Source organism: Apiospora kogelbergensis, assembly GCF_038363985.1.
Source record: "Apiospora kogelbergensis strain CBS 113332 chromosome Unknown utg000007l_segment0_segment0, whole genome shotgun sequence".
In the NCBI taxonomy this organism is placed as follows: Eukaryota; Fungi; Ascomycota; class Sordariomycetes; order Amphisphaeriales; family Apiosporaceae; genus Apiospora; species Apiospora kogelbergensis.
Window position 1 is genome coordinate 2,154,520 of NW_027117424.1, and position 24,975 is coordinate 2,179,494.

General features: G+C 53.4%; 8 protein-coding genes across 8 annotated transcripts; 2 read left to right on the forward strand and 6 right to left on the reverse strand.

Annotated features, from left to right (window-relative positions):
- Positions 1–40: 40 nt before the first annotated feature.
- Positions 41–3,272, reverse strand: PG998_011044 (NUDIX hydrolase domain-like protein; the record flags this gene model as incomplete). Its single annotated transcript, XM_066877860.1, has 9 exons — positions 41–282; positions 394–570; positions 628–749; positions 820–854; positions 1,460–1,654; positions 1,736–2,535; positions 2,601–2,701; positions 2,811–3,096; positions 3,155–3,272. 9 exons carry the CDS (start codon positions 3,270–3,272, stop codon positions 41–43), a joined length of 2,076 nt encoding a protein of 691 aa, XP_066726914.1.
- Positions 3,273–6,572: 3,300 nt separating this feature from the next.
- Positions 6,573–8,289, reverse strand: PG998_011045 (uncharacterized protein; the record flags this gene model as incomplete). Its single annotated transcript, XM_066877861.1, has 3 exons — positions 6,573–7,474; positions 7,544–7,937; positions 8,002–8,289. 3 exons carry the CDS (start codon positions 8,287–8,289, stop codon positions 6,573–6,575), a joined length of 1,584 nt encoding a protein of 527 aa, XP_066726915.1.
- A 1,527-nt stretch (positions 8,290–9,816) lies between these two features.
- On the reverse strand, positions 9,817–10,923 carry PG998_011046 (galactose oxidase; the record flags this gene model as incomplete). The annotated part of the gene is made up of 1 exon (XM_066877862.1): positions 9,817–10,923. The coding sequence occupies one exon, from the start codon at positions 10,921–10,923 to the stop codon at positions 9,817–9,819; it is 1,107 nt and encodes a 368-aa protein (XP_066726916.1).
- Positions 10,924–12,442: 1,519 nt separating this feature from the next.
- PG998_011047 (uncharacterized protein) lies at positions 12,443–13,165 on the forward strand (the record flags this gene model as incomplete). Its single annotated transcript, XM_066877863.1, has 1 exon — positions 12,443–13,165. One exon carries the CDS (start codon positions 12,443–12,445, stop codon positions 13,163–13,165), a length of 723 nt encoding a protein of 240 aa, XP_066726917.1.
- Positions 13,166–13,407: 242 nt separating this feature from the next.
- PG998_011048 (uncharacterized protein) lies at positions 13,408–15,735 on the reverse strand (the record flags this gene model as incomplete). The annotated part of the gene is made up of 1 exon (XM_066877864.1): positions 13,408–15,735. One exon carries the CDS (start codon positions 15,733–15,735, stop codon positions 13,408–13,410), a length of 2,328 nt encoding a protein of 775 aa, XP_066726918.1.
- A 1,955-nt stretch (positions 15,736–17,690) lies between these two features.
- Positions 17,691–18,791, reverse strand: PG998_011049 (uncharacterized protein; the record flags this gene model as incomplete). Its single annotated transcript, XM_066877865.1, has 4 exons — positions 17,691–17,786; positions 17,842–18,116; positions 18,232–18,258; positions 18,770–18,791. The coding sequence occupies 4 exons, from the start codon at positions 18,789–18,791 to the stop codon at positions 17,691–17,693; spliced, it is 420 nt and encodes a 139-aa protein (XP_066726919.1).
- Positions 18,792–20,188: 1,397 nt separating this feature from the next.
- On the reverse strand, positions 20,189–21,092 carry PG998_011050 (short-chain dehydrogenase; the record flags this gene model as incomplete). Its single annotated transcript, XM_066877866.1, has 4 exons — positions 20,189–20,222; positions 20,277–20,647; positions 20,697–20,858; positions 20,910–21,092. 4 exons carry the CDS (start codon positions 21,090–21,092, stop codon positions 20,189–20,191), a joined length of 750 nt encoding a protein of 249 aa, XP_066726920.1.
- Positions 21,093–21,554: 462 nt separating this feature from the next.
- On the forward strand, positions 21,555–22,901 carry PG998_011051 (uncharacterized protein; the record flags this gene model as incomplete). Its single annotated transcript, XM_066877867.1, has 2 exons — positions 21,555–22,006; positions 22,067–22,901. The coding sequence occupies 2 exons, from the start codon at positions 21,555–21,557 to the stop codon at positions 22,899–22,901; spliced, it is 1,287 nt and encodes a 428-aa protein (XP_066726921.1).
- Between the last annotated feature and the right edge of the window lie 2,074 nt (positions 22,902–24,975).

The window sequence follows — 24,975 nt, forward strand, 5'->3', positions numbered from 1 at the left end:
GATCAATGTTCCATCCGTAATATGTGACTGGCCGAGTGTCCTATGACAGACTAAACTGCTTCGCGATCTCGATGCCCTCAGCCAAGGTCCCGACGCGCGCATCGATAGCGTAGCCTCCGGCCTCCAGCCTCTTGCATTCGGCCCAGAGGCTTGTCAGCGGAGTTGTAAATACCTCGATGAATTCGTCATCCTCCAACTGCGGCTTGGGGTCCTGGTTCTCTGGCAGACTCATATCGATAATGACGTGTATCATCCGCAGGTTGGTATTGCAGAATCCAGGATCTGTATATTGGGCTTGCATCAGCATGTATTGATTCCTCTCTAACCGAACCAAGAAGAATATGATTCGACTCAAGCATCCAGTAGGTAATAGATGGAAAAGAGAACACCCACCGTTGAACATCATCGGAGTAGTCTCAGCGACCTTGGCCACGTAGCCTGTCTCCTCTTTCAGCTCGCGAATTGCCGCTTGCTCTGCCGTCTCGCCCTCGTCAACCAGGCCGGCCGGGACTTCGATGCAGACCTTGTCAATGGGAGGTCGAAACTGCTTCTGGAGCACGATTTCGGGGCCTGAGGCAAGTTAGTCGGCCAACAAGTGCCGCCACGGGGGTGAGAGCTTCTCCTGACCCGTTGACTTCTCCAGAATGGCGACGATGCCGACTCCGTCAATGTCGCCGCCTTTGGGCCGGGTGCGTCTCTCGGCCGTCTCCCACGTGCGTTGTTTGCCGCGGGCATCCTTGTAGTCGATCCTATGAGCGACGTCAGTAATCCACTGGCAATACACACACATAAACATCCGTAGCCGACTAGTCAACTCACTTCAACAATTTGATCCATCTGGCATCGTTTGTGTCCTTTTCGTGGGCATATTCAGGTCAGCCGTGCATGTCGAGCGGAATCGTAGGCGGACCCACCAGCGGTTGAGTGGAAACCACCTTGGCGTTGTTGGCTGACATCGTATAATGGCGACAGAGTCTGGTAGGTGTGATGACTGTGAAGGATGTGGGATTAGTGGTCACAATGCAAATGGTCTGATTGAGATGCGGTGGGGCAAGGTGAGCAGGTGATGCCGTCAGCCAGCTAGTTAGACCGTTAACCCAACTTGTTTGTTGATATGTTTGGCTATCTATATCGTAGGTGTGCCATAATCTCAGCATCTCGTTCCATGAGAAACGCGGGATTTCTTATATAGGTATTTGAAAGTTTCATCATGTATTGAGGTCATTAGTCGTCAGTCAAAAGCCGCCTAAAAGCTACATAAGTTCTATACAAACTCCATGCCCTAGATAGCTCCCGACACGCTATGCCAGATCGTAAGATTCGTAAAGAAGAGATCCTCCATCACCGTCGTAAAAGAACGCCAAATGCCCCTTTCGCACACACACACACACCCCCTGTCCCCAATACCACTACTTCCTAGAAAGCTTTCCATGACTCCTTAGCGCATATATCCACGCACAGGCTGGCGGTCGTAGATGACTTCGTGCTCAACGACCCTCTCGTCATCGTACTTGTCCCGGCCCATCGATCGACGGTGTCGGTGGCGACGCTCCCATCGGTCTCTGCTCTCACGCTCCCACTCAATTTCCCGTGCTCTTTCACGGCGGGCTCTTCGAATCTGGTCAGAGATGCTGACAAGCTCCGAAACATCCTCCTAAAATGAGAAAGGGAAACCGATTAGTCCCAAAACTATACACGCCGAGGTTGGGCCGTGGCACAAAAAGGGCAAACTTACATATCGGAGGTACTGCATAACGTAGAAGAACCATTCCGTCTCTTCATACTCGTAGCCGCACTTCTCGATGGCCTCTCGCACCACCAAATCTTTGGTAATCTCGGTCCACATCTCCTGCTCCTTCTTGCGAGGACGTCGCTCGCGGTCTCGAATCGAGATACGTGTGTCATGGACGTCTTCCACATAGTCTCGGTCTCGGGACTTGTCCCGGTGCGTATCATAGACCTGCACGCTCAAGCGGTCTCGGTCCGACACGGGCTCTGGGGCACTAGTACTGCTGACCACAGTACCATCGCGCTCGGGTACAAACTTGGATCGTCTGACACCGTTGTATCGCTGCCAAGTGACCTCGGCACTTCCGCCGCCTACGCCGTCCATCTGGACTCTCTCGGTTCCAGGAGGTACGTCGACAATGGACCACTCCTTGGTGGCCCCATTCCAGGCCTCACCCATGCGGCCTCGCGAGTCAATCTTGTTGGTGATGTAATCCGCCTCATCCGAGTAGTCTGGGCGACGCTCTGGCGCGGCAGAATGCGCTCGGCGATGGCTATGATCGATGTCGACATGCAGGCCCTTGCGGTTGCTCTGCACCAATACCTCATCGTCGTAGTAGGAGGGTTGCTTAGCCGGCTGAGGTCTAGGCCGCTCTCTCGGCCGTGACCGAGAACGCATACGCTTGTGGATGTCTACCTCGGTTTCATTGCGGGAGGTGTAGATGTCGATATCCGTCTCCCGCTCCACAGCACGCGATGGTCGGGGCGCGGGCGCTGGCGGCGGTGGACTCGGAACCTTGATAACACCTATACGAAGTTAGTAAAATGGCGCACTTTGGGTGTCGGCTTTTTCTCTTTTCATCGAAACTTACCGTGGTCGATATCTCGGTAATGAGTGATGACCTCACGTTCAATGGTCGGGCCACGAATCACTGCGGGGGGCGCAGGCGGGGGAGGGGGGGATGGTGAGGGGCTGGGCGAGGGAATTCTCTCCCTCTCACGTTGGATAATACGAATGCGTTCCCGCTCCGGAGTAGGAGATCTCTCCTTCGTCGTACAACCTCGCGATGATCGACACGAACCATGGTGCCGGGAGATGGTGAACGCTCTCGCTCTCTTTCCATGAATCGTGGTCTCCTCTCCATGGCCATGGAGGGAGGAGCAGGGGACCGCTCGCGTTCACGTTCAATAAATCGTTCGTGCACGTGAACGGCGGGAGGGGGCTAGGACTACGAGGCCGCCGGCGGTCAATCGTCTCGACCTCTCTAGCCCTAAGCACCAGAGGCCCGGCGTTTTCATTGCGGCGCCCCTCGTCACGCAGAAAGGCGGGCGTGCGGGAGTCACGCTCGCGGATAGAGATCTCAGTGTCTTGGTAGTCGCGCACAGGGGCGCGTGACCGTGGGGGGAGAGCTGCGGCGCTCCTCACGACGCTCGTAGACATCTACGTCGTCGTAGTCGCGACCACCGCGAGGGGGCGCTGGGTAGTAGTCGCGATCATCGTAATCCCTCGGGCGTCCGCCGGCGCCGGTCCTGTAGGTGGACATGCTTCAACGAAGGAATAAAGAAAAGTGTGATTTTGGAGGTTGTAATGTGACAGGAGAGTCCCGGAAGCGTAAGATTGGTTTGTTTTCTTCTTCAACAGCAAGCGGTCAGGTGGGCTGGTGGGTGTGGTTTGGTGGGCTGGGCTTCACAGCTGTCGCTCGCGGCGGGGTCGTCGCTAGGCGAGGGCGCTAGATTAGAAGCGGCGGGCAGGGAGAATAGCGTAGCACACCGGCGAAGTCTACCAGACTTGGAAGGTCTAGTTAAGCGACGAAAGCGAGCAAATGGGCAGCCAAGCTCTCGAGGACTGATGGAATATGTAGAAAGGAGAAAGCAAACTCAGCCAAGGGCCCCGCGAGACGGATGGAAAGTTCGAGGCAGCTTCCACGGATGTCAGTTGGTCGGGCTTGGGCTCGGGTGAGACTGGGCGGGCAGACGACGGGCCAACCAAGGACGGGCGTAGGATCTTATGGAGAGTCCAAAGAGGGACTAGAAAAACGTCGTCATCCTACATACAGGCGCCCACGGCTTACTCGTTGGGTGATATAGGGCCCTGCGACAATTAAATCGAGGGGGCCGGAGGGGGCTGAACTTGGTTCTGGGTGGGCTCTCTTGGAAACGCACTCCAGACTCTTAGGCTCGCAGGCTCGATGTCCTGCCCGGCCAAGTTGTCTTTCGATTAGTTGCATTAGCATCTACCGAACCGGACAAGTGAGAACATCCAGGAAGAGGCAAGTAAAATGTGCATGCATTGCATGCATTGCAACCTGCATACTTGAATATTAGCAGGTTCCTTCGTATTTTTTCTGGCATGAGCCCCCAGCCCGCCTGGTTGTTTGCATGCTTGCATGTTTGCCCGTCTGCCTGCCTGCCTGCCTGCCTGTCTGCTTGGCTGCCTTCCATCCATCGTGTGAGCGAACGACTTCCAATGGGTGAAGCAGGCTGTGCGGCCTGAATTGGTGGGTGGTGCCCCGTGAGTTCTCGAAGCCCACCAGACGACGGCAGAGAGTCAGAAATCGTCTGAGCAGGGCACCTCTGATTGGGCCTCGAAAAGCAACTAACACATAAACGGGTTCGCCTGGGGCTGCAGAATTGCATCTTCTCGACTCAGCATTTGCTTTCCATGTGCACAGCCCAGGAGCCTGCTGCTTTGCTGCGCCGCGGCGGTGAAAAAAGAGGACTGAGACTCAGTACGTACAAGTGGTGTATGTGACAGGAGTCAGTCCTGTTGGAATCACTCTAGCCAGGCCCATCCCGGTCAGATGCGGTTGTAGTGCTGCTGCTGATACTATTCTGTAGAGGAAAAGCCTGAAATGGACAGTAAAGAAGCGGGGACAACTATGCCTAACGATCAATACCGGACACTTGCTGCCTACTGCTTGCAGAGAGGGAAGTGCGAAGCTTTGCAACCCCGACCGGTTCTGTACCCAACCCGCTGGGCCAGCGCTAACCTTGAGGCCCTGGGCACCAGGCTACTGCCTGCTAGGCCCTTAGGCCCTTGTTTCTGCCCTTATCACCCAGCCCAACCACTATGCATGTACAAGTTAAGTATACCTACATACGGAGTAGTAGCGGGCGTGCTGCGTGCGGGTGTGCGCGCCCGCCTTTCGTCTATATGTATGTAGATGCGGCAGACAGGCAGGCCACCTGCGATTCATACATTGCGGCCCTCCACCGCCAATGAAACAGTCAAGACAAGAAACAATACAATATGCTTGCGGCTCAGCTGTTTGACGTGTCCTACTTGTTCCCGTTTCCCTACCCGCGGCGGCAGTTGCAACATGATCCTTGCCGCCGTCATTTTTAGGATCAGGTTTGTACCAAACTTACTGCTCCCAGGCGGCGCAGAACCCCTACCCAAACCCCAAACCTTGCTTGGGTGCTGGGTATGTTACGTCACCGGCCAGCTGCCACCAGAAATCCAATGTCACCGTAGCATGTGCTAAACTGGAGGAGGGGCCTAGGGTTCTTTTTCGGATGTTGCATCCATTCACGATGTCTTCAGCTTTCTTGCTTTATACTCGCTCAATCGGCCGGGCAGCGTCGCATTCGAGCAGACTTAAACTAGACTTGGCCCTGTTCTCTTTCAGGGAGGACATCGTGCTTCCTCAATCCATTTGTTGGAATGGTGCATCAGAAGGCGAATGACGACACGTGGGCTCTGGCCATGAGTCCTAATAATACAAGCATCCAAGAAATGACAATGAAGTCCTGGTTTCTGTCTCGGCTTTCGTATTGTTCGCAAGACATCTCACCGTCTCTTAGCATGTTTTCTTAGATGAGGGAATGGAAACACGCTGAGACGACAAAGTCATTGAGCCATCAAACAGCCCTCACAACAGCGCCATTGTACGGGGTGCCCATCGACGAGAAATGGCTCAATATGGTCATACTGATACTGAGTAGAAAACACCACAACCACATACCATATGCATTTAATTGCATGATAGCCGCCCTAGAACGGGCACAACATTCTGGTCATTTCGATGGAAGAAGAGATAACCACTCCACCCAGATCCAGAAGATTCTACACTCGTCGACTGATTTGTACTTGAAAGCCAGCGCATCAGCATTCCCTCCAGGACTTCAAATCACCAAGTTGCCTACCGCCTCGTCCAAAGCCGCAAGCCTAATGTGCACATATATCGAATTCGTCGTGAAATGCCGTCAGTGCGGGCGGACCATCCGCACCTTCAGGTCCGGGTGGGACTTTTGCAAAGACCGACCACGTTGTATCTACGAACCATCCGGCACTAAGACTGAGCTGGCCATGTGTGGGAGCTGTCAGAATCAGTATGCGGCCGACCCGACGACAAGTGGGCTATTGGAGACACTGCCACATGTCGTTCATTAAGGGGGTCAGGTCCATATCTTGAGGAGTGAAGTGAAGAAAAAACAAAGGAGTATATGGATACGGGACGTGGAGAACTCGTTCAGGTTGAGTTGCAATCTCTACTGTTGTGATTGTTATTTTCATCTATCTAACGACACCCAAACATCACGAATAGTGCTATAAACAATGTCCATGAAGTGTGGTGGTATATTTGGGCAAGAATTGAAAATTAGAATGAGAAAGCATAGGACATAATAGCAACTCTCAACAATATTACAGACAATCGAACTGAACGGACTTTTTGTGGTATTCATACGTTTTTCAGATGATAGGTTTCTCTTTTCCTCTTCTTCTCGTGAAAGCATCAAAACGCCGAGCATCATGTGTATCATGCAAGAAATCTTAAAAGGCCATCTCTCTCTAACCTAGCAAAGCGCTGCCGGGGTTTCAACACATTCCTTGGTAAACACCCCTAGCCCATCATCTCGTGCCTCGGGCGGCTCTCGGGCATCTCGAAGTACTGCTGCTGGTTGTTCATTTCGTAGATGGGCGGGCTATCCAGCTCTCCCGGAGCCTGCACCTTCTCGACGGGCTTGTTGTGAGCCGCTGCCCCCCAGTTCTGTTGCTGCTGCTGGGCGCCATAGTCCTGCACCGGCCACGCCCCACTTCCTGGCTGCTGCTGCTGGGGGTATCCGTAGGCACTATGAGAGTATGCGGTTGTGGGTGAAGCCGGGTTCTGCTGGTTGCCCGCGAGCGCCGCCGCCTCAGTTCCGTCGGTACGCTTCTGTCGCTTGCGCATGCACCAGAGCGCGGTGAAGGCGCCACCGACGGCGAGCGCTCCCAGCGCCACGCCGATACCGACGCCGGCCTTGGCCCCCGTAGACAAACCCGTGTTTCCTTCGTTAGCCGCTGGGCCGGAAGCTGGCGTCGACGAGTTACCTGCGGGAGTGCCCACCTGCAGACTCTTGTTGTAGTTGGGTAGAACCTTCGCCGCCTGCCACTTGCGTCCGTCCCCGTTCACCTCGACCACCTGGCCGCCGCTCACGTAGTACAGGCGGAGCTCGTTGTTGCCAAAGTTGCTCGCGACCGCAAGTTGAGCCTTGGGATTGTCGGCTTTGGGCCAGGCCGTGGCGTCCTGTCGCGCGAGCAGGGCCCAGTTGTCCTTGGCGTCGGAGACCTGGTAGAGCTGGTTGTCGGTGCCGATGTAGAAAACGGAGCGCATGTACTTGCTGTCGATGTGAACACCCAAGCTGCTAGGCTGCCCGTCCCAGGCCGGCAGCGTGTAGTTGGGGGAGCTCTTGAGGTTGAGGTTGAAGTCGGTGGCGTTGGTGGCATTGGTTGCGCTGGTAGAGTTCAAGGGGCGAGGGAAGGTACCTGTCGGCGTTGTAAGTTTTACGATATCCAGTGTACGTTACGGCCAAAAGGGGGTTGGCTGCAACTTACTGATATGCCATGACTTGTCGTCGTTCAACCTGACGGCTTCCATGTTCTCGGTGTCCTTAGGTGTAATAACGGTGATGTTATTGCCTTCGGTAAAGGCAGAGGCGATCGCATTCGATTTGATCTCATCATTCGATAGCGTGCCGAGTTCGTTCCATCCCGATGCCCCTGGGGTATAGCCTATCCAGTGGAGATGGTTGGCCGTATCTCTGTAAAAAACCCGGTATCCTGCAGTGGCTCCCAAGACTACTGCGCTCAGAGTCGTATTCGGGGACGGCTGTTTCGCACCTCCAGATACCGTGTAGCTACCACCATGCGACCAGTATCCAGTGTTCATGTCACAGTGCAAATTAGAGTTGATGATATCGTCGTTCTCATCTTGGAACCATATTGAAGCCTAAATCCTTGTTAGACCTTCTTCTGAAGACAACGAACACTCCAGCCCATTTCCAAGCACTTACCTGAGTCTGAGTATTATCAAACCAGCCAACTCCTGCCAAAGGAGATCCCTTCTTGGGCTTGGGCTCGAATAATGGTAGAGTGATGGACTTGTCCTCGGGCAGGACCGGTGTGCTGTTGCTGTTGCACAGAGAGTACCGGATGAGTCCCGTGTCGTCGTCTTGCATCAACATGGTCGCGCCCATACGATCAGTCCACCATGCTGCTATGGCACCAGCAGATACCTGGCTTGCCAATAGCGACAAGGGCAATAGGGCGCGGCCCCACGATCGAATGGCAGGAGCGCCCATCTTGAACAACACGTCCTATAACAGGAAGTACACCAGTGAAAACGGTCGAATTATAGTTGTTGTGCGAGTCAGTCACCTCTTAGTATACTACGAAGGCGAACCGGCAGGAAAAGAAGCAGAACAGAGTGAGTGGACGGATATAACAAGAATCATGCCCTGGCCTAGGTAGGAACAAGACAGCGGGCAAGGCACGACAAGAATAGCGACAGTGTGGGAAAAAAATAAAGGAAAGAAACGGGACCGATCAAGAAGAGCGTCGATCTGTTCAGCTCGAGTGGCTCAGTCCGGGAATATGTAGGTATGCCTCACACCATCCAATCCTTCCCGTATGCGCTACCTGCCTTTGTGAGGCGAATTCCGCAGACTACTCTCTGCTCGAGCCGCAGCGGGCCCCCGAGCCGAGTAGGGGGGCCCATCTATCGTCTATATGTATGGGTGAATATACGACAGAAGTGCAAATTCTCAAACGGACCAGGCATCTTCAGCCCTGCTAGCAGCAAGATTAGGCTGTCGCAGCCGGCGCAAACGGTAAGAGGCGAAGGCCGTGATTGGCTCGGCCGCTAATGGATTGGGACTGGGGCGGTAGAGAGAAGAGCAATACACAGCTATTTTAAGCAATTGCAGCGCAGCTAAGATTACTCAGACGATCGTTGCCTTCTTTCTCCCTATCGTGATCCAATAGTACCTACACGTAGAAGCCCAGACAGAGACAGAGCTGCCAGTTGCTGCTGGCCGGCCTCTGTTGGACGAGAGGTGCGCAGTAAATGCGGCGCGCTATCGGGGTCTTTGTCTTTCCAGTGGTGGTGGCAAGGGGTATTGCGAGGAATTCTGAGGGAAAAGGCCGAGACCTTGAGAAGGCAGACACACATCTGCTATGGAGATGAGAAAGCGGAGAGATGTCAGCATCTTGTGGTCCCCCAAGATCCTTTACAGTAAGCAGCGCGAGCAGCCTGGGTAGCGCGCTGGCCCTGCTGGCCCTGCTCCACCCAGGCTCTTGCGGCGTCTCCACCGCCATGCTGACTTTAATGACGGCAATGTCGAGATGGGCAGGAACCGAATAAGAACACATCGTTAATGCAAGTTCCAACAGTCCTATTGGCTCTCGATATGTCCCTCTCCTGCGCTCCTTCGGCTCGGGCCCGGAGAGCAGATGCAAAGATCGTTCTTGTGCAACCGTCTGAAATAAGATGAAACCGTCGACTCTCGTCATCGCCGACTACCACTCCCCATGCCGCTACTCTGTGTGCCCTACTTAGTAGTTCGCGGCAGTCGCACTTTATCTAGTTGTATGGTCGACGGGAATATTCTAGCGACATGGGCTAGGCGTGGCCGCTCCGTACCGTTTCATCCAGAATGGCGTCTGCCTACACCCCAGCCTGCTGTGGGTATCCTAGCATGCAAGCTGGTCTTTTCAATCAGCAGTCAGCCAAACAAACGTCGCAACCAAAAGGTTTACTACACCACTAGGAGCTAACTGGAGATGTGCTAGAGTGCTTGTCCCTCCTGGCAGCCTGGAGACTGGCACAATTAAGGACTGAAGGCGTCGACCACGCTAGTGGCCCCTGGCCCGGTCATATTGGCACCTCCCGGCATGTATATCTTTCCCGCCACCACCGCCGCGCCGGTGCCATGCCTTGGGGCCGGCCAGGCGGGCAGCTTCTCCCAGCTGTCCGTCTCCGTATCGTAGACCTCGACGTCGTCGAAAACCCCGCTGGGCCCGGCGCCCTGCGTCTCGAGTCCCTCGCCGCCAAACGTGTAGATCTTGCCGTCCACCGCGGCCGCCATGAGCCCTCCCCGAGGCGTGAGCATGCCGGCTTTGGCCACCCACCTTCTTGCCTGGGGAGATGCGCCGAGATCCAACGCAAACACGTCCCCTTTCACGTTGATCCCGCCGTTGCGCCGCCCACCCACGACGTACATGGTGTCCCCGACCACGGCGCCCCCGGCATGGTCGCGCCCACCGTCTGGTAGCGCCGGCCAATCTCCCCTGGGCAACCAGACGCCCATCTGCGTGTCGAAAACGGAGACGTCGGCGACGGTGTTCTGGATCCCCGTGAACGGGTTGTTGTAGACCATCCCGCCCGCGACCATGATGAACCGGTCTCTCCAGACGCCGACGGCCCCTGCGCCGCGCTCCAAGCCCGTCGGCAAATCGCCCCCGGACAGCCTCGTCCAGGCGTCAGCCCCCGCGTCGTACACGTAGCCGACGCCCGTGGGGGTAAAGGGTCCATCGCCCGTCAGGCTGCCGAGAATGTACAGCTTGCCGGCGCCGGCGGCGGCGAGGTGGGCGTGGTTGAGCGGCATTGGCACGTCGGCGACACGGCGCCAGGCACGGCTCTTGGTGCAGTAGGCCTGCACGAGATGGAGCGAGGGATAGGCTGTGGCGTTGGGGGCCGCGCTCGTAATGCCGGCGAGGATGTACACATCGGTCCCCAGCGCGGCGACGCTGTCCTCCTGCCTGGGCCCTAGGGGCAAAGAGGGCAGGGTTTCCCAGTGGCTTTCTGCGCCGCTCAGCTCTTGAATTTGGGACGAAGGCAAAGCTCGCGGCCGCGTTTGTGGCGTTATAACTGCGACCGATGATCTCGTGGCTACCAAGAGTGTGAGTAGCAGCAGCCGTGGGGCTAGTACACACATTCTTGTGGTCACCATGGTTTGCATCTGGGGGGGGGGTATACGGTCAACTGAGTGAAATGAAGGTTTGTTGTTTGCTCTCCTGCTCAACTCTAGGGGAACGTAAATTTGACGGAGCCAGTTTGCAAGACAATGTCTTATGTTTTATTATATAGCTCGCCACCTGCTGGGCGTTGCATCCGGGTAGAACGCAACTGCGAGAGATATTGCCGAGCCAGTAATAGTTCTCGGCTCTCTGGCATACACCATGCGGGGTATACATGTATATGGCATCGGTATAGTGGCTGACTGAATAGAGCTATGCATGCAGTCATATTTCGTCAGAACGTCTTCCTGTCCATGCTGTGAAATCTCAGAGGGAAGATTGAACATGGTGGAACCTCGATATAAATCGACAAGTTGACCCAAGTAGTGATAGCAGTTCAATCCTGTGTAAGTGAAACGTTCTAATATGTTCCGGTTTTCCTTTTCTTGGGCTTACCAAAAACGGCATCCAAGAGAGCCAGATGCAGAAGTACAGGCCATGCTGGGGCAGCAGGCCATCTGCATCGGTCGTCAAAGCTTTTCTAGTTCAGTACAGAGTCTCCAGACATACCATAAAAGCGCTGACCTCCCGACTTTTGCAGTTGGAAACACAATTGGGAGCAACTCTTTTCCTCCTTCATGGTCCCATAAGACCAGGCGGGCTCCATCTGGTGTCGTGTCACGCTGCGTTGTATTCCGGCGACGGCCTATACCCTGGAACAGATTCCCGCCTGACTAAGGAGTAGATCGCGGAGACACGAACTCCATGGGGAATGGACAACTGGAGGCCTACTCATCCAACATCCGGAAGCACTCAAATTATTTGTCATCTACGGGCCACTAGTCCAATCGCGAGCAGTCCGACAGTCCGATAATCCGATAATCCGATCTGCTCCTGAACCCGGCATAATACGTTGGGGATATATCGAGTTGCGAGGATCTGAACCAAGACGGCAGAGTTACCGTCATGGCCGAGAAGCCTCTATGACCTCGCCTAGATGCGGTCGAAAAGTCCCGATACCGGCCGCCGCGTGCTCCGTACGGGCGTTGTGCGAGGGCATTGGTCCACCCATAAGCTGATGCGCCATGGAGATAGTAACATGCCCACCGTATTCGTACCCAAGTCGCCGGATACAGTGTTTTGCGGTATTACAAAGCACGATCGAGTCATGATCTCAGTAAATCCTGTGTAGAAGTTCGTATTATCAATCACTACCAGTAGCGTCAATGCCCGCACTCATGCCAACGCTCAATTCTGTACAATGTAGGCAGGGTAAACTGATACACTAGCCTTTACTATCGTGACCCATCTAGTCAGTCTGGGCTTCTCAGCATGCCGATGCTTTTTTAGTGGGAAGCCTCAGGCGAGGTATAAAAGGGTGCCGACGTCGCATGCTTTCCCTCGAGGGGAGAGTCAGGTTTCAGACTCACTACCATTCATCCCAACTCAGCATAGCATCAAAACACACTGCAGTCGATCGTCCCCGCTAGACAAGTAATGCCTGTCTACGTTGTGACTGGAGCCCGAGGCGGCATTGGACTGGAATGTGTCCGCCAGCTCACCGCCGACTCATCCAACATCGTCATCACCACGGTGCGCGACACCTCCGCCGACATATCAGATCTCCAGGCCGTAGTGGCCAAGAGTGAGGGACGCGGCCACATCGTCCAGTGCGACGTCTCCTCTGAGGCCTCTGTTGCGACCCTTGCGCAGTCTATCCCGCCTATCCTCTCCGGAGGGGAGAAAATCGACGTTCTGGTCAACAACGCGGGGATCCAGCAGTCGGAAGGTCCGAATGGACTGAAAATTGACGGCGCCTCGCTCTTAGCCCACGTGACGACAAATGTCTTGGGCCCTGCTACGGTCACACAGACGCTGCTGCCGTACTTGCGTGAAGGCAGCGCTGTTGTCGCCAACATTTCGTCGGGGTTGGGTTCGTTGGCATTGCTATCGGATGGAAGCATTGAGCCGCAATTGACACCTTACTCTATCTCCAAGTGTGCGCTCAACATGATGATGGTTCATCAAGCACACCAGTTGAAAGGCAAGGCCATTGTTGTTTGTGTGGACCCAGGACATGTGAAGACGGCGATGGGAGGCCCTTCGGCGCCGATAGAGGCCAAAGACAGCGCAGGCGGTATACTTAAAGTACTATCGGGTTTGAGGGCTGAGGACAGTGGCAAGTTCTTCCGCTTCGATGGGACAAACGTTCCCTTTTGAACGTAACGGCCTCTATATGAGAGTTGAAAATTTTTCTTAGGGACGGGGCGGATATCTATATTTCACGGCCACCAAGAAATAAACATGTAGCGTTTCGTTCAGTCATAATATTCGTCTAGTAGGAGATGTCCCTAGTGGAGCGTAATTTTGTGATGCCATAACCGCCACATACCAGTGACATAAGCGCGAAGCAAGTATAATAAACCCATAAAAAATCCCTGTTAATAAATCTCAGACATCTCTTATACCAGGCCACGCTTGGTATCCTTGGCTATCTGTCCGAACAAACTCTTCTCTGGCTCGGGGTACTTTGGCCGGCCTCCGAGGATGTCAACGACCTCCTTCATGTCGGTCCAATAAGCCGTGTTGGGGCGTCTGTTTGTCCAATCGGTTTGCTTGGTCTCCAGCTCCTCCATTGGAGTAAAGGCGACGTGAGCGCCCTGGATACCGATCACAGAAGAGCTTGTGGGGTCGTTCTTGATCTTCTCCGGGTTCTCAAAGGGCTTGGGTCCAAATTTCTCCAGCTCTTTGATACACATAATAGCAAGGCGAACGGCCTTGCATCGATCCATGGCTGATGGGATGCCTCCCTGCTGCAGATGACCGGGAATGAGATCTCGTGACTCAAAGCGGCCGTGTGATTCCTCGCGGAAAACGTTGGCAATGAGTCTGGCGTCATAAACGCGGCTGGCCTTCTCATTGACCAGGATCAGCCTACCCGCCCGAGAGCGACCCTTATCCTTCTGGAAGGCATCCTTGAGATGGCGAACATCGGCGGCAAGCATGTCAAGGGTGACACCCTCCTCGGGGATATAGACGGCGCTGGCACCTACGCCAAGGCCACCAAGGGTCGCCACGTATCCAGATCGGCCACCTTGAGTCTCGATAACAAAGACTCGTCGTCGGGTTGCCGAAGCGGACTGCTTAATCTTATCGCAGTATGTCACGAGCTCGTTCAAGCAAGTGTCAGATCCCAGAGAGTATTCCGTACCGGGAACGTTGTTGGAAATCGTGGCGGGGAGGAGAGTCATGGGGATGCAAAGTTCGGGATATGTGTCACGGGCCTTGCGCAACTGTGCAACGGAATGGAAAGCTTCGAAACCACCGATCAGGAAGAGGGCGTCGAATCGGTACTGCTTGATGAGCTTGGCCATCAATTCCATGCCTGATTCCTCTGGCAGCTCACGGTTAGTACCAATCTCGGAGCCACCCCTGCTGGCCCAGCCATCAACCTCGAGCCAGTCAAACCCTCGGACAGCGCCCTCAGGCTTGTCACCGTGATGTCTCGCGAAACCAGCGAAGCCGTTGTAGATTCCAATCGGCTCATGACCTCGTGAGCGGCAGTAGGCTACACCGGCTCGGACTGCTGCGTTCATACCGCCGGCGGGGGCTCCAACATTGATGAAGCCTATTCGCATCTTCTTGTTAGCGGGCACGTGGATACTTGTGTCGAGGCCCATCGCAGTGGTCATCTTGAACGAAGTGTACATTTCGGCGAATTCGGTATCTCGGAGAGACATGGCTTTGTCGAAATCTTGAGCTTCGATAGCCTTAGCAACTTGCTGGGTTGCAGCCACTGCGGCCATCAGTGGTTGTCGAGTAATCTTGTTTTCATTTATGCCGATTACACACGTCTCAGGCTGAGGCTTGCCCTCTTTGACGGCCTTTGCGGCATCCAAGACGGCCTTAACGGCCTCGACACCTTGAAGGGTTGCTAGCATTCGATCGTAGGCACCAGCGGGACCACCACGCTGGAGATGACCAAGGGAAGAAATGCGGGTGTCGAGTGCGAGGCCCTTCTTATCAGCGAGAAGGTCCTTCACCATCTCGGGTGTAATCTTGCCGCCATGTCGATCCATCGCACCCTCAGCGATGATGACGATCGTCTTTCTCTTACCCCAATCACGATGCTTCTTAACAACTTCGCACATCTCCTCCTTCCAGTTGTCCTTTCTAGGTTTCTCTGGGATGAAGATGAAGTCGGCGCCGATAGCGACACCAGCCATCAGGGCAAGCCAGCCACAGTGACGACCCATAACCTCAATCACGAATGCTCGGGAATGGGAGGTGGCAGTAGATTCGATCTTGTCCACAGCTTCGCAGATGTTGGCAAGTGCGGTGTAAGCACCGATGGTTGCGTCGGTACCGGACAGATCGTTGTCGATGGAGCCTACGAGGCCGACGATGTTGAGCTTCATGTAGGGCTCGACCTGCTCTTGGGTGAGCTGCTTGGTAGCGACGAGCTCCTCGACCAGCGAAGGCCACTCAGCTCGGAATTTGTCTGCACCAGTCAGGGAACCATCACCGCCACAGATAATCAGAGCGTTGATGCCGTGGAGAATCATGTTCTTAGCACCGGTCAATCGACCAGCACGCTCGTAGAAAGCCATGCAGCGTGCTGTACCGATGTAAGTACCGCCGATGCCAAGATAGCCTCGAACATCGTCCCATTCCGTCTTCTTGATGTAGCTTCCGCCTTGTACAAGACCTTCGTAACCTTCGTAGACGCAGTAGGCATCGCAGCCCATGTGGATTGCCATACGCACAACGGCGCGGACGACACCGTTCATGCCGGGGGAGTCGCCCCCGAGGTCATGACGGCGACCTTCTGCTTAGGTTCGCTCGCCATGGTGATGTAGTGTTGTGGGAGCGGGATGTAGGTGAGGTGTTGTGGGAGGTGGGAAGGTTGAGGTGAGAGGAAGGCGGTTCAGTTGGCGCGTGGGAAGTAAATAGGTGGGATAATCGTTCGAGAGGTGGGGCAACACTGGACAAAACAACAGTTAGACCGTTGCGGCTTCCTTAAATACCAATGGAATCATTTCAAAAGATCAGGCGATTATCGTGTCGTACCTAAAGTAATTATGCCGGCAGAGAGGAAAGGTGCCTGCCCAGTCGGATACGCTGGGAGCTCTTACTTACACGACGGCTGATGGCGCCGGCGGAACAAGCGGATTGGTGAGACGATTGCTTTGCGAATCTCGGTCCAACAGGAGAGATATTTTCGTGAGTCAAGTCACACTTGCTGCAATGGATCTGTATTCTAGCTTTTTAAAGGATCGAGAGTTACGGCAGACGAGTTCCATGGACGATTTCCATGTACCCTGCCTATTACGCAGCCAAGGAAGGCAGACACACAGCTACAGCTGCAGTGCTACCACTGTCTGGGACTCGGGCTGATTGAGGGGCCCAAGAGCTGTGACGCAAATAGCTGGGCACCGCCGTCTGCAGAGCAATAGCTGCTTATCGGCCTTATCGGCGATCGCGGGGCAGTTTCAACTCTTTCAACAAAACCACCATGTCATGTCGTAAGTTTAGAGCAAGGGTCTGGCTACTTTCCAACTAGAACTCCCGAATTCGGTTGGGTTGAGGCTTCCAATGGGATGATCAGCCAGAAGTCGGGGCTGAACAGGTTACCTAATCGATGCAATGTGCTCGCCTCCTACCTGTCAAGTCCAAAGTAGATATTTCCTCAAACCCCGATCATTCTCCTTCCATATGTTGGCATCTGACCGGAGCTGCTTTCTGCGCGTCAAGTGACGTTGGGGTCGGGTCCTGTTGAACAGACGCTCAGCCCATTTCAACGGTCTAACTTTTTGGGCAGGCAGGCAGGCCTGGCAAGCTGGCTGGGTCAAACAGACTTTTCTTCAATGAAGTCACATCCTTCCGAGCTAAAACGCAAGCCCCCACAATGAAGCCGTGTCAGTGCCGCAATGGCACTTGCAGATGCAACTGCGTCGGTGAACAGCTCGGCGCAGGCCAACCAACCAGTGTCCCCTACTAATTGCCTTCCAACCAATGACGAAATGCCAGAACACCACACCTGCCCTGCCAAAATTCCCGCATACTTCCAGGGCCTTTCGCTGCTCAGTGATAGCCGTCCGATTAGGCTTAGCAAGTAAATACTATCGATACAACATGTACATTTCTGCGAAACATCGCACCGCACCGCATCGCACCGCATCGTATTTTCTGGCACACCAATCGTGATCCCATTCCATTGCTGCTGGATGTGGGTGGAACGCCCGCGCCTCCCGGGTCAGGCCTGCCAGCTTGCTCGCTAAAAGGGCATCCTGATCCGCGCACATTTGTTTGTAGGGGTTGCAAGAAGCTTCGTCATCCGTTACTGGTCTGCCATTCGTGAAAACTAGATAAGTAGCTTCATGTCACTGTTGAATGATGGGACCTCTTCTGCTGTTGTTCGGTACACTTATCTGTAACACTGCCACTTGGACACCCTCTCAGCTGCGTCGGTTGTGGCTCCTGATATGCACATATCTACCTCAGATGGGTGAGTAAGATCCCCCGCAGAAGATTGCAAGTGGCAAGAATACAACTGATTACCGATGCTTTGGCCACGATCAAGCTTTGGATTGTGTTGATGGTTGTATTACTCATCACTTAAAACCGACTCGAAAACGCCATTGATATACCAGCCCACTCCTACGCTCAATGAAACGCCATGCAATGCCCCCTATCAAATCAACATGAATACTAGACTCCTGGAACCCTTCTGGAACCCCAAGCATCAGTTGTGTCTTGCTGCTGCCTGTGCGAATTGCTCTGCCTGCAGTCGCTCCAGCTCCTCGAGAGACATGCCACTATCCTCGAATTTGTTTGTCCGCTACGCATTCGGTCAGCATGCGGGTATGTGGAGTGTGGAGAAAGAGCTGGCTTACAATGTTCTTAATTACTTTCTGCGTTTCTTTGTGCTGAGCAGCAGCATCAAGCACTGCAGGAACGTAGTCTCCAAAACCGAGCGTATCGAGAGCCTTGGTGATGTGGTCGCACGCGATGGTCTTCTTAGCCTCTTTCTCCGAGATCTCGTTGGCCTCGGAAGAGACCAACGTGATGAACTCCACACAGCACTCGATTAACAGGTCCCTAGCCTCCTTTGAAAAGCTCAACCCGGTAGAGGATGGCAGGATCTCTGTCACGATCTTCTGGACGGTAGCTATAAAGATAGTGTTAGTAGTCGTTCGTGATTCAGGTCCATGGGCAGACCAGGGAAGCAGCAGCAGCTGAGACCGAGCTTTGTCCAAGTCATTATCGATTTTCAAACGGCATACCTTTGGGAAGAGACAGGTCATCGTTGCCTGGTGACTGTATATCAGTATCAAGCTTTTGCAAGTCCAAAAAAGAAAACCAAGTGATGGGTAAGATTAACCGATGCCATTATCGAAATTCATCCGGTAGCTGTCTCGGTGTGGAAGGTGGGGTATATTGTATGGATGGTGAACTACTTCTGAGAGAGCAGGCACAAAGAAAAGGACATGTCGGGTGCTGTGATGATGCCTTTGGCGATGCTTCTTTTCAGAAATCAAATGGGAACAGGCGTTACAGAGGGGGGCGATGCGCTTATGAATGCCCGTGAAGGCATGCCGACATCAAGACCAACACCAATGCATTGCACTGCACACCCACGGCGAGACCTCCTTTGTTTCCACAAGGGAAAACAACACTGGCGAAGAGCAAACGGTGCATGCATTGGAATTTCTCTTGCTTGCACTTGCAACAATTTGGACATCCAAGGTGGTCAGATGCGGAACAAACAGCATAGCAAACAGGCAGACTCGACGTAATAGGATGTGCGCTGGGTTAACTCACCTCCGTACTCGTGATCCGACATGTTGAGTTGTGAATGATATTGAAGCTGAAACGACCCCGACAGAGACTCGAACAAAAATGACTTGCAGGAATGAATATACTAGATTGGGTTTCGACAAATGAAGGGGTAATGATGTTGTTCGTTTGTCGAGAGGCTGCTGGAATTGCGTGGGCGTCGTAATAACAGGCTGAGGTCGAGTCTTAGATATTGGTTGTTTGTACTGTATGCATCAAACCGCAATCGATAGACAGATGAGCTGCAAGTGCCAACTGCTCCAACTACACGCGAGGTATGCAGTCCGTCTGTAGGTGGATCAGAGAGTGTTTATGTAGCCTTCGCTCAAGGTGCATGTGGCTGAGGTCTTGTCTCGATTGCACTGCTGGCTGCTGGCAACTGGGCTGAGAGGGCCGAGTTTGTGGCGCAAGCTTGGATTTTAGATGGGGGCCCCATTTCCCTAAAAAAGCTTGGCGCGGCTGCGACCTTCAAATTCAGAAATTTTCTTAGATTCTTTTTTTCTGCATCATATCCCAACCTTCCAACACAACATTCCCCCTAGTCTTTCCCTCCTCCTTCTCTTCCATGGCTGCCCTGCCTAGGTCGATTATGCGCCATGTTTAGCAAACATGCAAATGACACGCATGCGTGCGATTGTCTCCCGTGAATTGCTCTATTCACTATGGCGCGATGCCTTATCCCCAGTTGCAAGCCATTGTCGACTGGGGATTCGCTACTAAGCAGTAAGTCACACAAGTACCCTTCCTCTTCCCTCGCCTTTTCATGATGATAAGGTTGTCGCCCCAGTCTTACCTTCGCCTCATGGCCCATGGTGAATGACATGTCACGCCAAATGACCGACTGATTCTTCGCACTTGTTGCTACACATTCGCTGCCGTCTATTTGTTGGTCAAAGGTTTAACAGTTGATTTATAGATTCCTGAATACGTGTGAGACTTCAATTCTGCATGATGTACCGAATTTTCACCAAAACCACACCACGATTGCACGGTGTTCGAAACCCAAGTAATACCAAATACCGATACTTCGTGCTGGACTTCAATATCGAATCCTGATCAAGCCTAATGGTTCCGGACTCTGAGTCGATTACATGGCATGAAGCAGAAATGCTGGTGGCCAGAGAAAAGTGGTATTGCAGGTTAAAAATAACCACATTTTCTACATTCAACCAAGATCAAGTCTTTGTAAGGTAAGGCAAATCTCATATTTCTAATGCTTTTCCTTGACTCCCCATCTTGCTTATGATGACGAACCTATATTCCATGCTAAACCTGAGCATCGCTATGCTGAATACATATAAGGCCTTTTCATCTTTCGACTGAAGCAAACCCTCTTTTTGTCAACTTATCATGTTTTATGTCGAGATTCATGCTGACAATTTGACATAGTATCAAGTAAACCTTCTACTGAAAGGGTGACATTTCAATCGCATTCCACCTGTGACAAAGTTAGTCGGTCTCGTTTCTCATGCGGAGACCATATCACGCGTACCGAAAGTGTTTTCCGCTCAGGTCCCTCGTGGCGTTGTCGACGAGCTTCGCAATGACTGCGCCTGGTTGCTCCGGTCTCAGCAATTTACCTTGTGTATGCTCGTCAATGAAGCTTGCATGCTGGCCAGGCTCCATACCAGAACCACCGAGCTCCCTGATCTGCTGCTGCATTGCTGTGTCCACCTTGCCTGGCGATACTGCAACTGCTATGATATCTGGTTCTTCCACAGCCAGATGGGCACAGACATGGTTGATTGCAGCTTTCCCTGTTCCGTAAGCAGCCCAGGCCGCATATGCTCCTGTGGCGGCTCCGGAAGAGATGAACACTACGCGTCCCTTTGACTTGCGAAGTTCAGGTATAGCTTCCTTGACCTGTGTTCTTGTAAGCTAGGTTCAGCAGTGCCTCACACCCGTTACTCACCAATGCTACAGCGCTGAGGACATTGATATCGTATGCTTGTCGCCACTCCTCGATGTTGGTGTCAGCAAGTCTTGTGAGTGGAGTCAAGGTGCCGTGATTGACAACAAGGCCATCAATCTTGCCAAAAGCTTTCTGTGCTGCTTGGATGATCTTAGGGGCCACCTGGTTCGCGTCAGTAGCAGCTTTGCCAGTTCATTGTTGAAGAAGCCATACTGTTAAGTCGCTCAAATCTGCAGCCATGTAGTCAACTGAGTCTGGATGCCTTTGCTTCAGTTTTTGCAAGCCCGTTTCCGATCTTGCAACAAGAAACACATTATGCGATGCCTCGAGCAAAATCTCTGCTATAGCAAGACCCAGACCTCGGCTGGCGCCCGTCACGATGAAAGCTTTCGCCATTGTTTCCGTTCTGACGGTGGTGATGTTAATGTGGAGGCTCTCGATAGAAAATAATTTGACAAAATGCAAACATGAATCGTCACCAAGTCAATGCAAAACGTGAAGAGTAGTTGGTGGACACGACCAAGTCTCGTCTAGGTTGGTCGGTACTTACATAATACCTGGAGACCGGAGACTGGAGAATCGTGAATCCTTATCTTATCGGGTCCAGACGAACCCAGAGTGAGCCCGATAACGACAGCGGGGTAGTGTCTGTGATCCGTCTCCTAATACGGAGGCCAGCAGAGTCCTACCTCACTGTACATCAGGTGCCATGTCCTTCCTCCCATGTGCGAGTAAGTCTAAAACGAATGCCCAGCTGTTGGTCGTTAGCAAGTTGAGCATCAAGCATTGTATCGAACCCTCGTTGTGAGCTTGCTTGGCTGAAAGACCGCGGGGCAGATATTCTCTTTTTCACACATTATGTCCGCCACCGTTATCTTGGGTGCTGGTATTATCGGCACCTCAACTGCATATTACCTTGCCAAACACCAGCCTCCTTCAAGCATTCACTTGGTCGAGGTCAGCCCAGAACTATTTGCTTCGGCTTCTGGCTACGCAGGCGGCTTCCTTGCCAGGAACTGGTTCTCCCCTGCTTCGGCTGCATTAGGGGCGCTGAGCTTTGAGGAGCACCGGAAGCTTGCTGAGAAGGACGATGGTGCTGAGAAATGGGGGTATGCCCAAAGCACATCCATCACCCTGTCACCGCCAACGAACTCGTCCGCGAAGAAGGTCGATGTGTGGTGCCGCGATGGTGCCAGTCGCGCCGAAGCTGCCAGTGGTGATTCCACAAAGGGGGTCGCGCCGCCGTGGCTGAAGAGGGAGGATGGTGATGCCGTCGAGGTAATCAGCGATGAGGGGACTGTGGCTCAAGTGTGAGTGTTCATGTGTTTCCCATACCGTAGCGGTTCGGTTCGGTTCGATTCGTCTAGAAGCTCGGCAGCTGAGGTTACTTACTATCCAAAACCCGCCTCCAGAGATCCCCTTCAGCTCTCACAGCACCTCCTAAAGAAATGTCTTAACCTCGGCGTCCAACTGCACCAGCCGGCCAAGGCTATTTCGATCCTGACCGACGTGCGCAACGAAGTGTCAAGCGTATGCATTGCAGATACTCGGTCAAGCACAGAGACAGACATCCCATGCACCAGAGTAATCATCACGTCGGGTGCCTGGTCACCCAAGGTGTTCCAAACACTGTTTCCCACCTCGAGCTTCAAGCTCCCGATAACCAGCCTCGCGGGACACTCTTTAGTTGTCAAGTCGCCCAAATGGACCAAGGAACACGAAGAGTCGCATGGTTGCCACGCACTCTTCATGACAAGTCAGCCAGGGTATTCCCCGGAGATCTTTTCGCGCCGAGGTGGCCAAATCTACCTTGCCGGCTTGAACTCGGCGACCGAGCCCCTGCCTGAGCTCGCTAAAGACTCGAAGGAGAACCTCTCTCGGCCAGCCATACAGAAGCTACGTGACACGGCCCGGGAGATCCTCGCCCGGGAGGGAGCGACGGAAGACGATTTCGAAGTGACCCGAGAGGGCCTATGCTTCCGGCCAGTGACAGAAGACGGGCTGCCGATCATCGGCCGTATACCAGACGAGCATCTTGGTCCTAACGTGCGAACGCGGCGTGGCGCCGAGGGTGGAGTATATCTAGCGGCTGGCCATGGCCCGTGGGGAATTAGCATGTCGCTTGGGACTGGGAAGGTTTTGGCGGAAATGGCGCAGGGCAGAGAGCTGAGTGCGGATATCTCATCTCTTGGTTTGAGGGGCTAAGGGCAAATATGCCTGTCTCTCTATACTATCAGGTGCATGTTCTTGTCAAATTCCAAGGGCTTGTATCTGTCTGTATCTCGCTCTCACTAGTTATTTGCTCTACATGCCAATGGAGTGAAACTTAGTTGCCCGGTTCCAAGATCGCGCAAGATATTGAACTATCCAGACCGGCCGATTCAGGAGCACATATCCGATCGTGGTGATATTTTGGACAAGCTGCGGGTCCTGCAACAAACTCCTGCCCGATACGCATCGCATGCCACGTTTATCCGCCTGACTCGCTCATCGAGAGAGACAAAGCGGCGCGTTCCCATTCGACCGTTCGCTCGGGTGGCGCTGGCACGCCGGTTGACACTAGGTAGTTGTTGATTAGAAAGCGCAATGTGTGTATCCCAGTGCCCGGGTCGCGACCCGAGGCTGCGGCTACGGCGTAGGCACTAGTGGACGAGCCGGCGCTGGGCCGGACTGTCAAGACGGTTTCAGGGGTAAAGTACCTAGCAACGAGCTACAGAAAAGGAATCAACGTTTTTGCATTCCTCTTAGTCTGCGAAACACCGTAGAGACTTCTTTTGCCACGGTGATGTGTCTTGTCATCGAGATCATATTCTCGATGTTTCGCGAGTGTTAGTCGTCCGAGGCGATGCGAAGTGCGGAGGGCAATCTACACGAGTGGCCGTGGCCAGTCCGGTCAACCTCGAAGACGTCACTGTATCAAATGCAACACGAAAAGCCCCATCCACCATCTTTCTTTCTGTCGCGTGGAAAGACTGGATCTACAACCAAAACGAACGATGATTGGCCTGTGTCAGCCATCTGGAATTCCAGAATAGCCACCATATATGGTTGGCGTTGCCTCAAGTCAGACTGTATTCGACACTTGTTTACTCAAACTGCTTTCGTGTCACCCCCCCCGGTTTGACTTTCGATCTATTCGATACGCCGCCAATAAACCAAGCCCACGGCGTGCATACGTAATCTGCATCTGCTTCTAATATTATTCATTTACTCGGTGTGAGGCGTTCCCTATTCCTCAACGTTGCTCTTATGCTTTATGCGATGTGGATTGTAGGTAACGTGGCCACCGAGCACTCCGTCTTTTGAGTTCGACGTAGGTTTGCACTCCGATACGGACGGTTACATACGCATGCACGTACAGCAACGTCGTAGGTTTGGGGGACTGTAGTCATCCGGTCTATCTCTCGCCCTTGATGCAACGCACGTGCAGGGCGAACATGGCATCCGCATTCCATTTCCTTCACGGTAAGACAGTTAGCTCTGTGCGACTCTTTGATCGGTGATGTCAGGCTTTAATCTATTCGCTACGCTGGCCGGATGGAGAGAGAAAAGGCGTTGGGTAGGGCCGGCGCAAGCGCGACGACAAGTTGGATGAATAATTTCCTTTCCCGCTCTTGACGTCGTTGGGTTCGCGCTAGTGCATTTCCTCCTCGCACGAAACTACCAAGTACAGGCTGAGTAACAGTAACACGAATAGTCGGGTTTTATATTAGGCTATCGGTGAGGATGTTGGGAGGCGCGCTTGGGTACTGCATGCTGCAGACATCCGTTTAGTGACATCTCGTGATGCATGAGAGAGTGAGTGCACTTGCTGCACACGCATGCTACCAGCTTCGACCCAACAAACAAGACATACCTCCTCGTGGCCTGAAAGAAGCATAGTGCATAGATCGTTTGAGAGGAAGAAGAAAACAAAGTGGCGGTGGAAATCCTGCCGCGTATGTCTTATGGCACTATAACCTTACGCAGGTGTACGGAAACGTACATCGTTGCTCAGGGGTAAGAAAAGAAAAGAAAAGAAAAAGCAAAAGATACTAGGGTACCTAAGCTCGTGAACAGCTACAGGGCAACTGCCATGTGGCCATGCACATCTACAAGTCTGCCGCTGTGTGGAATGTGCATACCTTCCACCCCCCTTCTTACTTTTTCTCTCCGAGGAGTCTCGGAGGAGCGGCTTAATAGGCAACAGTAGGCTTGATGTCATGAGGTCTGCTGATATGTTTCAACCACGCTCGTGGTCACAAGTGCACATGTCTATCCCTAGGGTCGGGTTGCTGTG